Source organism: Palaemon carinicauda, chromosome 18 (assembly GCF_036898095.1).
Source record: "Palaemon carinicauda isolate YSFRI2023 chromosome 18, ASM3689809v2, whole genome shotgun sequence".
NCBI lineage: Eukaryota > Metazoa > Arthropoda > Malacostraca > Decapoda > Palaemonidae > Palaemon > Palaemon carinicauda.
In genome coordinates this window covers 32502267-32516689 of record NC_090742.1, presented here as the reverse complement: position 1 = coordinate 32516689, position 14423 = coordinate 32502267, and the positions used below count along the sequence as shown (strand labels likewise).

The following is a 14423-nucleotide window of genomic DNA, read 5'->3' as shown; positions in this document are numbered from 1 at the left end:
ATTCCCTGAGTATGAATTGTGTGATATTCGACCATGTGCTGTACTCTTGTAGGATATACAAGTGATTTTAACTTCCATATTGTTTATATTTGTAAATGACATATATGGGACGTTATTGTCTGTAGCATTAGACATCATCATAGCAAACAGATTAATAGGGATCTAGCTAAAGTTAGTGCATGGTACAAATTATGGGGCATGAAGTTGAACCCTAACAAAACTCAAAGTATGATTGTAAGTAGGTTGAGGATAATGGTTCCTTAACCTCTGGATCTCTGCATTGATGGAGTTTCTTTGGCTTCGTGTAACTCTTTTGAAATATTAGGTGTAATTCTTGATAGCAGGTTAGTTTTTGAGAGATGTGTTCTGTCTGTTTCTTCTTCATTTGCACGAAAATTGGCATGTTGGTGATTAATCTATTCTGAAGTATTTTGATTCTTTCATTCTGCCTTGTTTCAAGTACATTATTGTTTTTCTATCTGGTCTTCAGCTGCTGAATCTCATTTTGATTTGTTGGAAAGGAACTTGCGGTCTATAAAATTTCTTATTCTTGATCTAGATATTGATCTATGGTACCATTGTTCAGTGGTTTGTTGTACATGTAACATAAGATTTTTCAAAATTCTGACCATCCTATGCATTTGGATTTTTCCGGACAATACCCTCCTGTTCGTAATACTAGGTAATAGGAGGACAGATTTGAGACAGGGAAAAGAGCATACTAGGATTAGAAATGAATGGCGGGGGTGGGCTGTGACACACTTGCAGGACCAACCAAATCAGCTGAGTCCCTTGTCAGGCAAAGAAGAATGATGAGAAAAAAATCACCTTTGTTTCTTTTTGGTATCGGCTACCTCCCAAAATTGGGGAAATGCCATGAAGATAGAAATAAAAAAAAATCTCCATCATAAGGCTCAATAATATATTGTGTTTGATAAGTTTTGTTTCAGCTGTGACCAAGTTGTGAAATGATTTTCCTAATCAGGTAGCTGAATTGGTGAAAGTGCTAAAGTTTAAACTTGTAGCAAATATTTTCATATTGAACACACTGTCATAAGTTTCTTTTTATAGTTTATATATTACTGATCTATTCTAATGTTGTTACTATTCTTGAAGTGTTTTATTTCAATTGTTCATAAGCTCTCTTGTAGTTTGCTTAATTCATTATTCCCTTTCTTCACTGAGCTATTTTTCCCTGTTGGAGCCCTTGGGCTTATAGCATCCTGACCAGTTTCCCAACTAGGGTTGTAGCTCAGCTAGTAATAATAATGATAAATTTGGTAGTAATTTGTATTTTCCCTAGCATACAAACCTTTAGCTCTTTAACATAGCATTGTTATTTTGGCGGAGCTGAAAACTAGTTGAAACTGAAGTTAACCAGGGTTTAACTATCCACTGCTAGTTAGCGGGGGTCACGGGGGTATGTTTAGCCACCACTCCCACCAGCACTGGTGACTAACCGTCACTTTTTATTTAATTCACCAAGGGCTTAGGGGGTTGGTGCTGGCAGGCCAGTGCGATTAAAGAGCTTCAGGTTTGTATGCCAGGGAAAATACAAATTACTCCCAAATTTGTCATTTGTCCCGACGCAGGGTACAAACCTTCCGCTCTTTAACATAGCAGACGGGTGGAAGTCCTATCCAACTGGCAGGAGACTGTCCCGGGATGGCCTCTAGTTCTTGTTAGGAGGTCGGGATCGTAAACCCCCTACTGAGAAGGTGGGCAACAAACAAATCGTGATACTCACCCGCAGAAAATCTAGGTCAGCTGTGTGGAGTCCCTCGCATGCTGAGCCCCAAGAGAGGGTAGGATGAAAATAGTAACTAGCCAGTCACTCTCACATTCACCCTAGACTTACCCCGCGGGTAACCTCCATTATCGACCTTCTGCTACTTGTCCCCTATGGGAGCTGAAGTGTTAGATCATGTGATCTCCCACTACAGGACCAATTGAGAAAGTGTCTAGGCTCCTGTGGGTTATGTCCTGCAGGTAGTGGGCAGTGAACGTAGTTTGGCGTTTCCACCTGCCTGCGAGAAGCACCTGCTGTACTGAGAGGTTTTTCTCGAATGCCAGAGAGGTGCAGACCCCTCTGACGTCGTGTGCAGGGGGCGTCTATTTGGTTGAGTGTCATCCCGAGCCATGACCCTTTCAATCACCCGCCTGATCCAAGAGGAGATTGAGTTCTTTGTGACTTTCCTCTTGGTTCTACCCATGCTCACGATGCAATGAATTATGGGTTGTGTGGAAAAAAAAAACTTAATGGGTTGTGTGAAAAAAAATAAACAGTCATTTAAATTCATAATAAATTGTAATATTTTTTGTTACCCTCAAGTGGGCCGCCCCCAAAATTGACTTAATCTGTTATTGTTTCTTTTAACAGGTAATGACACCAAGACCCTAACCACAGGAGGGAGTCAAGTAGAGGTACTAGAATAGGAGTAACATTTCATAATCCTGCACCTGTTTACATCGCTGGTCAGCCTGGTGAAGACTGTCAAAAGTAGGTGCACCTGAGTAAATTATCTGACTTGATGAACTATGGAGAACCTGTTAAAGATAGGCAGCGAGAGTGATTTGGACTCCCCTCTGCTTTTGAAAGTGATATAGACTTAAGCGGGTGAATACTGTATATATTTTCTAGTTTTGTAACATGATATTTTCATAATAAAATAAATTTTTGAATATACTTACCCGCTGGTTATATAAGAGCTTTAGTCTTCTGAGGCCGTGGCAGAAATTCAAAATCTCGCACTATCGTAGATATGGCAGGTGTACAACAGCGCCCTAGCGGTACCACAGGTGGAACTACACCTAGCAACTCAGTTCTTCCAAGCCTCATAGCAATAACATAGGTAGTCTCTAGAGGGGAGGAGGGTGGGAGTTAAATTTATATAACCAGCGGGTAAGTATATTCAAAAATTTATTTTATTATGAAAATATCATTTTTAAATATAAAACTTACCCGCTGGTTATATAAGAGCTGATTGACACCCCTTGGTGGCAGGTCAGAGACAGCTACATATTGAAAGTTCACTTAAGCATTACAAAAAACACTTAACTTAAGCGGTTTTCACCTGATAAGGAAGCTGACAGCAAAGGTACTCTGCCTCATTTCGTCCGCTATCCTTAGGAGATCCAGTGATCCACTTGGGGCTGATGATCTCTAGGAGCTGCCAAACGGTACAAACACCTATAACATGACAGGACCTCAACTAATACCCTTGTTCCGGGCGCACTCTAGGAACAAATTGACCACCTGACCAAACCAAAGATTGCGGAAGGCTGACGACCAGCCTCCACAAACAACCATAACTTACGAGTTCCAAGAGATAGAAAAGGGGTATTAGGAAAAGGGAACGTAGTGGTAGATCATTCACCTACTATCGCATTCGCTGCAACGAAAGGACCCAAAGTATAACAGTCCTCATAAAGTGTTTGAACATGTTTCAAATAATGTGATGCGAAAACTGACTTACTTCTCCAAAAGGTCGTATCCATCAAACTTTGTAGAGAACGATTCTTTTTAAAAGCTACCGAAGTCGCTACCGCTCTGACTTCATGTGTCTTTACTTTGAGAAGCCTCTGATCTGCTTCATCATACTGAGCATGAGCCTCTCAAATTAACAGTCTTATGAAGAAAGACAAGGCATTCTTTGACATGGGCAGTGAAGGGTTTCGGACTGCACACCACAAAGCGTCTGAGTCGCCTCTCAGATTCTTCGTTCTGTCCACATACAGCCGTAATGCTCTTACTGGACAGAGCACCCTCTCCAACTCATCTCCCACCACATCATAAAGATTAGGGATCTCGAAGGATTTGGGCCATGGCCGAGTAGGATTTTCATTTTTAGCCAAAAACCCCAGTTGTAAAGAGCAGATGGCTTTACCATCCCGAAAACCAATGTTCCTACTAAATGCGTGAACTTCACTTACTCTTTTAGCGGTGGCTAGACTAACCAGAAACAAAGTTTTCAAGGTTAAATCCTTAAAAGAAGCCGAGTGCAAAGGCTCAAATCTGTCACCCATGAGAAATTTCAGCACCACATCCAAATTCCAGGCAAGGGGAGCAGATTGAATTTTCTTGGTGGTATCAAAAGACCTAAGCAGGTCCTGTAGATCCTTATTATTGGAGAGGTCTAAGTTCCTGTGTCTAAAAACCGTAGCCAACATACTCCTGTAACCTTTAATTGTAGATGACGAGAAGTTATGTTTATTCTTAAGGTCAATGAAAAAATCCGCTATCTGGGTTAGAGATGTACTGGATGAAGAAATCGAGTTAGCCCTACACCACTCTCTGAACAACTCCCACTTGGACTGATACACCTTGATGGTGGACGACCTCCTTGCCCTCGCAATAGCCTTGGCTGCCTTTTTCGAAAATCCTCTAGTTCTAGCGAGTTTTTCGATAGTCTGAAGGCAGTCAGACGTAGAGCTCGGAGGTTTAGATGGTTTCGGGCCAAGTGAGGTTGTCTGAGAAGATCTGGTCTTAAGGGAAGGCTTCTCGGGAAATCTACCATCCATTCCAGTACCTCTGGAAACCAGCTTCTTGACGGCCAGAACGGGGCTATAAGAGTCATCCTGGTTTCTTCGTGGGATACGAACTTCTGTATCACTTGGTAAAGGATCTTGAATGGGGGGAAAGCATAAACCTCCATGTGAGACCAGTTCATCAGAAAAGCGTCTATGTGAATGGCTTCGGGATCTGGCACCGGAGAGCAGTAACACTCCAGTCTCTTCGTCTTTGCGGTTGCAAAGAGATCCACGAGAGGACGACCCCACAAACGCCACAGACTTTTGCAGACGTCTCGGTGTAAAATCCATTCTGTGGGGAGAACCTGACCCCTCCTGCTGAGTCTGTCTGCACTCACATTGTTGACCCCTTGAATAAACCGAGTCAAAAGTGTAACTTTCCTCTGCTCTGCCCAAATGAGAAGAGGTCTTGCTATCTCGTACAAAGTCCAAGAGTGGGTCCCGCCTTGCTTTGCAATATAGGCAAGAGCTGTAGTGCTGTCCGCATTGATTTGGACTACCTTGCCTCTGATCTGCTTCTCAAAGCCTCTGAGGGCCAGATGAATCGGCAAAAGCTCCTTTTGGTTGATGTGGAGAGTTGTTTGTTCCACTGTTCAAGCCCCCGAAAGCTCCTCCTTCCCCAATGTAGCTCCCCACCCCGAGTTTGAGGCGTCGGAACACAACACGAGGTCTGGGCTCTTCTGATAAAACGACAACCCTTCCTTCAGTCTGTGCTCGTTGTCCCACCACTGAAGATGAGACTTGATGGAGATCGTGATGGGAATGCAATCCCTGTCTAGGCTGTCCCTTTTTTTCCAATGGCGATTGAGATGAAACTGAAGGGGACGCAAATGCAACCTCCCCAGAGTTACGAACTTCTCTAGTGAGGAGAGAGTGCCCAGAAGGCTCATCCAATCTCTTACGGAACAGAGTTCCTTCTTCAGGAAAGCTTGGACCTTTTGGAGAGCTGACTGTATTCTTACAGGCGACGGAAAAGCCCGAAAAATCCGACTCTGAATCTCCATCCCCAAATAAAGAATCTCCTGGGATGGAGTCAGTTGCGATTTTTTCGAGCTCACCAGGAGGCCCAGTTCCCTTATTAAGTCTAGAGTTATTTTCAGGTCCTTCAGACAGCAATCGGATGAGGAGGCTTTTATCAGCCAATCGCCCAGGTACAGAGAGACCCTGATTCCCCTCGAATGCCGCATACTCGCTACATTCAGCATGATCTTCGTAAATAATAGAGGAGCCGTGCATAGTCCGGAGCAAAGAGCCCTGAATTGGAAGACCTTGTTTCCGTCCATGAACATCAGATAACGTCTGCAGCTGGGATGAATTAGAATATGGAAATAGGCGTCTTGGAGGTCTATTGAGACCATCCAATCGTCTTTCCTCACCGCCGCCAGAACCGTCTTTGAGTTTCCATCGTAAACGTCGAATTCTGGACGTAACCATTCAGAACACTTACGTCCAGAACCGGCCTCCACTCCCCGGAAATCTTGGGGACTAAGAAAAGGCGGTTGTAAAACCCCGGAGATGTTACATCCTGGACTTCCTCTATTACTTGCTTTTCTAGTAAAAGCAGCATCTGGAGACGCATGGCTTGCTTCTTCGGACCCTCTCTGTACTTGGGCGAAAGATCCACTGGATCTGAGACCAAAGGAGGAATAGCTAGGAAGGGGATCTTGTAACCCTCCTTTAACACTTGGATGGACCAGGGATCCGCTCCATTCCTCTCCCAGGTCTTCCAGAAGTGAATCAACCTGGCCCCCACTGCTGTCTGAAGGATAGGGCAGTCAGACTTTACCTCGACTGGTTTTGTTTCCTCTTCTTCTAGGCTTCCTTCCGTCCGGTTTGAAAGAGCCCCTTCCGGAAGGTTTCCCACGAAAGGGCTGAGAAGGGCGAACACCAGTAGAGACTTCCTTAGGTTTCTGCGAAGCAAAAGTGGAAGGCAAAACTTTCCTCGCCGTATTGGCCACCAAATCATGAGTGGCCTTCTGAGTGAGAGCAGTGGCAACTTCCCCCACCAACTCTTGTGGAAATAGGGTGGTAGACAAAGGAGCAAATAGTAGCTCCGTTTTCTGGTAGGGAGAAACTCCTGTTGAGAGAAAAGAGCACATCGTGGCCCTTTTCTTGAGGATTCCAGCTGTGAACAAGGCAGCTAACTCATTCGAGCCATCCCTCACCCCTTTGTCCAAGCAGGACATCAAATGCACAAGGCCACTAGTGTCCGTGTCCTTCATATCTGAGACCCTCTTGCTCAAAGCTCCCAAAGCCCAGTCTAGGTAATTAAGTACTTCGAAGGCCCTGAACAGACCCTTAAGTAAATGATCGAACTCCGTCATTGACCACCAAACCTTTGTCTTCCTTAAGGCTAGACGACGAGACGAATCTACTAAACTTGAGAAATCCCCCTGGGCAGAGGAGGGAAATCCCAAGCCCAGCACTTCACCAGTCTCGTACCACACACTAGATTTAGAGGCTAATTTTGCGGGAGGAAAGGCAAAGGCCGATTTGCCAAGAGTTCGCTTAGAGTCCATCCAGGACCCCATTAACTTCAAGGCCCGTTTAGAAGACCGTGAAAGGACCATCTTAGTATACACCGGCACCTTAGTTGTTTTACCTAAGACAAACTCCGATGGAGGAGAACGAGGGGCTACAGGGGTAAAATGATCAGGGAAAACTTCTGTAAGAATCAACATAAATTTTCGAAGGTCAACAGCATGTTGATAATGTTTCTCTTCCTCATTCTCAGAAACCTCCTCTAAAGGCTCGTCCACGTCAGACTTCTCTTCAAGTTCGTCTTCTGGCAGTGCAGCAACTGCTGCAGCCTGAACTGAAGGAATAACGTCTGAGTGAGACCGCCTGTCAGAGTCAATAACTTCATCCAACTGAAGAGGGGAGGTCGAAGTAGACTGATGAGAGACCTAGATGGGTCGACGCTCGCCGTCCAAAGCCAACTGTCGCGTGTCGTCCCGAGACCGCTCAGAAACTGCTAACTGTTGAAGCGACCGACGTTTGGAATCGGACGACAACTGCCAAGAGTCGACGCGTGGACGCGAACGGTCTCTACCGTCAAACGATGACTGTCGATGGTCGTCTCGTGGACGCCTAGCGTCCAAATGTTGTTGACGCTGCCGCTTCACTGCGTCCAAAGTTGGCTGCAGAGAATCTTCGCGGCGACGCACCGCGTCCAATTGCCGACGCCGGTGTTCTTTCTCACGAACGGAAGGCGAAATTTGATTAGCAAGAACTCTCTGGCGTGACTCCTCTATATCAACCTGGCGTCGAGCACTACGAATGGGAGACCGCCTATGCGATAACTCGTCAGCACAAGAAACCACCGGTTGCCTGTGGGACAACTGGTCTGATGTCTGACGCCCAATCGTACTGCCAACACCCGGTTGATAAGAATCCATGAACGATGAGAGTTGTTTTTTCATAGATAAAAGCATAGACCAATTAGGGTCTTCAGGCAAAACATTTGACTCCTTCCTTGACGGGAAAGTGGCAACATCATCACCACGCTTTTCGGGTGACGAAAGCCAGTCTAAGGGGAGAGGTGGCGCATGAATCGTAACATCCGCCATCGAACAAATTCAGAGTCGGAAAGAATAGGCTCAACTCGAATATCGTGATCTGGACGCTTCGCAGGCGTACAAGTGACGGGAGAACGAAAACGCTCAGGGGAATCCCACATACTACAGCCTGGACGTGCAGGCGATTCCGGACGCTGAGCAACCGCATGCGATCTCTTAAGCGGTCTAGACGCTCGCCGCCACAACTCGCTACCCGAACCTTCATCGGAGGACGGAGATAACGTACCAACCTCACCTCTCCTACGATGAGGGTGAACGACCTGTGATACGGCAACAGGAACGTTCGAGGGAACATCTGCACGATTGATGACGCTTCTCGTTCCCTTTAGCCGATTGACTTTACTTCTCCCATGGGTTCGAGAGCTCGAAAGAAGTCTAAGGCTAGGTGAACGACAAGATCGTGCAGACGCGCCCTCCACAACACTGAATACATTAGAAACACTTTCCACAGCTCCGACAGTTTCACGATTTTTCAGCACATTTAATTCAGAAAATTTTTTATTTTTATCAGCCGATAATGACCACTTTTTCACCGAGAGCCAGAATCGCGGTAAACATGTCTTTTGTAGATGGTTCCTGATCTACCACTACGGTGGAAGGAATAGGATTAGGAATATTAACATTAGGTAAGGCTACCTTAACAGATCGTGAAGAACTACGCCTAACTCTATCCCTCTCAAGTCTCCTAACATACCGCTCGTATGTTACCCATTCATCATCCGTTAATGAAAAACATTCATTACATCTACGATCAAAAGAACAAGGTTTCCCACTACATTTGACACAAATATCGTGAGGATCAACAGACCCTTTAGGGAGTCGAGTACGACAACCTTCACTAACACACTTACGAATGAAAGAGAAAATGATTAACGATAGTTCAAACTAAAAGAAAACGTTGTACATCACCAAACAACTTCCCAACAGAGTAAGACAGCGAGAGCGAACTTCAATATGACAGCCAGCTATGGCGGCAGAAGAAGAACTGAGTTGCTGGGTGTAGTTCCACCTGTGGTACCGCTAGGGCGCTGTTGTACACCTGCCATATCTACGATAGTGCGAGATTTTGAATTTCTGCCACGGCGTCAGAAGACTTCAGCTCTTATATAACCAGCGGGTAAGTTTTATATTTAAAAGTGGGGAATTCTAAGGATATCAGTGCTGGGGACTCTTTGGTGGTAAAAGCCCCTACAGTTGAAATGTATATTCAGAGATTTTTTACCAGACTCTGTTCACTCACTATGTGGATTTTGGACTGTGATATGGTGGGGTTCTCCATTAAGCTTGATAATTTCTTGAGCCGCCAGCTGGGAACTTTGACAATGATTGAAGCTGCCGGAGTTGACTGCTAAAACATTTGGTGTTTGGACGTTTATTATAGCGATAGAGTTGCCTGGTAAGATAGTTGGACCACCCAGGAAACAGCAATGTACACGCGGTAGCATTTATTATGTACCATATGTAGATATTTGTAGCATGGCTTTTAGGAAGTTACTATACTGTATTTGATAGGCTATTGAGCCATCTCCTCTGGGTGTAACACTGAGGGATTTAAGTTTTTTATTACAAATTTTTTGTCTTTCTGATGTACATGTGAGATTGGAGAGACAGGTCAGATGTGTAACATTGTAATATAATCCCTTAGATCGTAGCATATAAATTTAGCCGAGATATGTATACTATTTATACTTGTATATGCAGATTAGATATTTTCTAAATTGAATCCTAAGAGGCTCTGCCTTGATGTATCTATGCCTCTGCTTCTGGTTTTTGGAGACCTGTACTTTCTCCTCACTATTTTTTTCTCAAAATAAATATTTTTCATATTTTTGTAAAATGCATTTTTCCAGTACATCATAGTGTCCCCTTCTCAGCCACCGATTTAGATTTCTTTTTATATATGGTTTTAATGTCTTAAAGTTAAATTACCTAGAAAAAATAAGAAAAACCTCCTACCTTGAAAGCATGCAGATGCTATTTAAATTGGATTCCATGCATGCTAGTAACAAGTGAGACGGGTTACCTCTGAATAATATTAAGCAACTTCAGTTCTAGCTGGGTCCCCTTGCCCAGTATAAAATCAAGGGGTGGTGCCTAGTGCCCAGTTACCTGTTGCCCAGATTTCTGAATATTCCACCGTTTGATTTTTTTGTGTAGTGAACGTTGGTGTGTGGTCGGCATTCGGACACTAGGCAGTCTGCGTGCTATATCTGGCCACAGTTCACAAACCACTACAACGAAGAGCCTACTGATCTGAGGTCTGCCTCCTCTCTGTCTCTTAAGATACAACCTCAGCGCTCTTACGGGGCAGAGTAACAGTTGATCAGGGTTGTCTGTTACAGACCGAAGACTTAATCTGGAAGGAGCTGAACCTAGGATCAGCTACCGCCAGATTTTGAGTCTTAGCTACAAACTCCGGAACAAAACTGAGAGTGACCTGGACCTGCCCCCATCCCCTTGAATGAGCAATGTCGTAGGAAAGGCCGTGAAGCTTGCTGACTCTACTTGCAAGGGCCAGGGCTAACAGGAAAGCCATCCTAAGAGTCAAGTCCTTTTCAGAGGCTTGTCTCAGCGGTTCGTAAGGAGCTTCATTCAGGGAACGTAAGACTATGACAACGTTCCACGGAGGTGGCCTGACTTCTGACTGAGGGCAAGATTGCTCAAAGTTTCGAAGTAGAAAGGACATTTCCTTCGAGGAGGAAATGTTCACTTCGGTCAGTTCAAAGATTAGGCTTAAGGCTGAGCGAAAGCCTTTCACTGCTGCAACTAAATAGTTTTTCCTCCTTGAGATGCAGTAAAAACTCTGCTATAGTTGGGATAGAGGCACTGAGAGGATGGATACCCCTCCCACGACACCAACCACAAAAGACTCGCCACTTTGACTGGTACACTGCAGTTGATGAGTCTAGGAGGTAACCTGACATGTGCCTAGCAACTGGCTTCAAAAAGCCTCTCCTTTCGAGGAGTTGCTGCATAACCTCCAGGAGTGAAGACGTAGCGATGTCACTGCTCGGTGGAAAATCTTCATGTGTGGCTGTCTGAATAGAACGGGAAGTGGTGGCAGTTCCCTCGGTGTTTCTGTGAGCAGATGTAGAAGGTCTGGAAACCCCTCTGCATCCTGCAAGAGCAGAGTTATTAGGGTCATCTTCAGGTCTTGAGATGTCCTGACCTTGTTCAAAAACCTCCTTACTAGGGAGAAGGGGGAGAACGCATAGATGTCTATGTTGTCCCACGGATGTTGGAAGGCGTCCTGCCAGAACGCCTGTGGGTCCAGTACACCAGATGTTTCCGGTTGAGAGACATCATGAAAAGGTCTATTGTCGATGAACCCCACAAAGTCAAACCTTTGTTGGCTATCTGTTGATTTAAAGACCATTCGGTACCAACTATCTAAGTCCTCCTGCTCAGATTGTTCGCCAGCATGTTCTTTTTGCTAGGAATAAAGAGGGCTGTTAATGTCACCGAGTTGTATTCCGTCCATCTGAGGATTTCTACAGCTAGTTGGCATAGGGGGTGTGAAAAGGTACCTCCTTGTTTGCTTATGTAGGCTACTACTGTAGTGTTGTCACTCATCAGCACTATGTCCTGAAAGGAGCTGATGGAAATGCTTGAGAGCCAGAAAAGAGGCTTTCATTTCCAGGAGGTTCATGTGGCAACGCCTTTCGGATTCGGACCAAAGCCCGGATGCCGTTAGGTGTAACAGATGAGCACCCCCACCCTTCTTTTGATGCATCCGTGAAGAGCATCAAGTCCCAGGGAGGAGAGAGATCTATTCCCTTGAGCAGGTAGGTGTCTAACACTCACCAGCTAAGGTCTCTCTTTTGCTCGATTTCCATCAGCACTAGTGTGTCCAGTGGGTCTGTGTGCTGAGACCAAAAGGTCTTCAGCTGCCACTGAAGTGACTGAATGCGGAGACGGCCATGAGGGACCAACTTCTCAAGAGAAGTCAGGTGCCCTAACAGTTTCTGCCATCGATGTGCTGGCAGTTCTTCTCTAGTAAGGAAGTCCCGGGCACCACAGGGGAAGACTTAGAATTACTGATGATGCCAAAAATCTTCTCCCTCCAATGGAACACCAGCAATGAGCAAGGAAGACTAACTTCCTTAGGCTCATGTTGTTATCGTACAGGCACACATAGCGATGGGATGACTGCTAATAGTTATGGCCCTGCAAAGGACACAAGGATTATGAGGTTAATGGCAAAATATGCACATAAACCTGTCACACATTTCCGGCATTATCCAGAAACAACAGCATATCCTTGCATTCTATATATAATATATCCCGGTTTGCTTAAATACAATAGCAAGTCTACACACTTATACATTTATTCTGGAAAGAGAAAGCAAAACATCAACAGCCAAAATTTGAGAAACAGCAAGATTACTGTAAAAAATGATTGTCTAGCACTGCCTGACAGGTGAGTGTGGATTACCTGCCACTAGCCGGTAGTTATCCTATTTAAGAACGATGGTTTGTATTCGAAAAGTAACCCTTGATATCCAATTGAGTACCATTAGCTTCAAGGAGTAACATGATCGATACCCTTATCAGGCCCACCAACGATATCGGACCACAAAGGTAAGAGTCAACAGTGGGCTCCAAATATAAAAGCATGCTAAGGGCAAGGAACATTCCCTTGTTATAACAAAAAAATGGGAAAGTTGAGCGCAATTCCCAACCTTCCCCTGGCCTCTATACTAAGATCCGCTTAACCCTTTTACCCCCAGGCTATTTGGAACTTTCCAACCCTTAACCCCCAGGCGTTTTTTTTTTTTTTTAAGCACATTTTGCAATATATATTTTTCAAATTGCTCTAATAGCCTTAATTTTTGTCATAGAGAAGTCAGGTTGGTCTCATTCTTTTGGAAAATGCCTGAAGTTTCTCATAAAGTTATCAAAAATATGCAATAAAAATTAAAATAGCAGTTTTTTGCAAGGACGTACCAGTACCTCCACGGGGGTAAAGGGGTGAGTTTTGTGAAATGTACCAGTACGTCCATTGGGGGTAAAAGGGTTAATTACCCATGAAAGTACCAGTTAGTGGGGAGTACCATCACCCCCTCTGGAAGGAGAAGAATGATCACTAATTCCAAAGGAACTAAGCAACAACCTCTTTTGCCGACAACTTCTGGATTGCATCAGGCATACCTGACAGATGATGAAAAGAGTAAACATTCGGGCTGCAATGAAAAATTTCCTCTTGAAGGTAAGCAAACCCAATAACGCTCCAAGAGAAGGAAGGATCAGCAGTGAGATCTCTTTGGCTGCCTGACCTCTCCAATAGGGGAACTGCATACAATCTTGCCATTTTATAAGGTCCACAATGTAAAAGACAGAGCTTGTATCCTAGTAGGATCACATTTTAATTTACCATTTGCTTACCTTCTTTCTACTGTTAAGCTAAAGTAAACACAAACAAACACTTATCACAGGCAAAATGAGAAGAGATGAACCAACAGTTGGAAGAGCAGCAATAAGTATGTCTGTACTGTTTTGTGACCAATGACATAAGTGAAGTGATAAAGACGGGTGGCTCCCCCACCTACCGCCTGCTAACTGCCGCACCTACCTTGTTAAAGATTTGATGGCACTTTCAGTTCAAACTGAAGACAAACTCTTATTCAAATAACCAGGGATTGTTAAGGGAAGGAACACACAAACAAGGACAATCCTGAGATTGTATTTAAAGATAAACCTGCTTTTTAACCAATATTAAAAAGTTTACTTTCAATTTCTAATCACTCTGGTTATTATTAATGTTATGCTGTATTACTAAGCAGAGATATCAATGAAAAGGAGAATCATGGGGAAAATAAGGTAAATTAAGTGTGAATTCTTAATGAACTTACCAATTCTTGTTGTCAAGGTGAATATAAAAGACCAAAGAAGTAAACTGCCCAGGTGCTGGACTGAATCCGAGAAGGTGGGTACAACGCAAAATTCATATAACTCAGCTGTACTGAACTGAGTTACAGTCTCATCTTCTTCTTCCCATGCATCACCCTCTTCAGGTAACTCATACAATTCCTGAAAATAAGAATTTGAACTTTAAAAGAAACGAAGTACCCCAGAATTATGTATGTGGAAAATTAGAGCATTTACTAAATGGATTAGGACTTGAAATGAGAGGTAAGTACCCAACAATTGTGTGGAAAATTAGAGGCCTTACTAAAAGTGGATTAAAACTGAGGAAAGGTGCTTTAACTAGCAATACACTATAAGTTGGGCAAATTTCAGGCTTGTGAGATTATTTAAAACCTAGTTAAGAAACATCACAAAAAAAATAAATTTGTATTTTTCCTGACCATATAA

The 14423-nt window shown here is 44.0% G+C and overlaps 1 protein-coding gene across 1 annotated transcript in view; it reads right to left on the bottom strand.

Annotated features, from left to right (window-relative positions):
• The window catches only part of LOC137657247 (protein-serine O-palmitoleoyltransferase porcupine-like), a 136504-nt gene that overhangs the window by 12949 nt on the left and 109132 nt on the right, over window positions 1-14423 (bottom strand). Inside the window, exon 3 of the mRNA XM_068391585.1 lies at window positions 13961-14138. Within this exon, the coding sequence (XP_068247686.1) occupies window positions 13961-14138 (178 nt within the window). The remainder of the gene's footprint in view (window positions 1-13960; window positions 14139-14423) is intronic.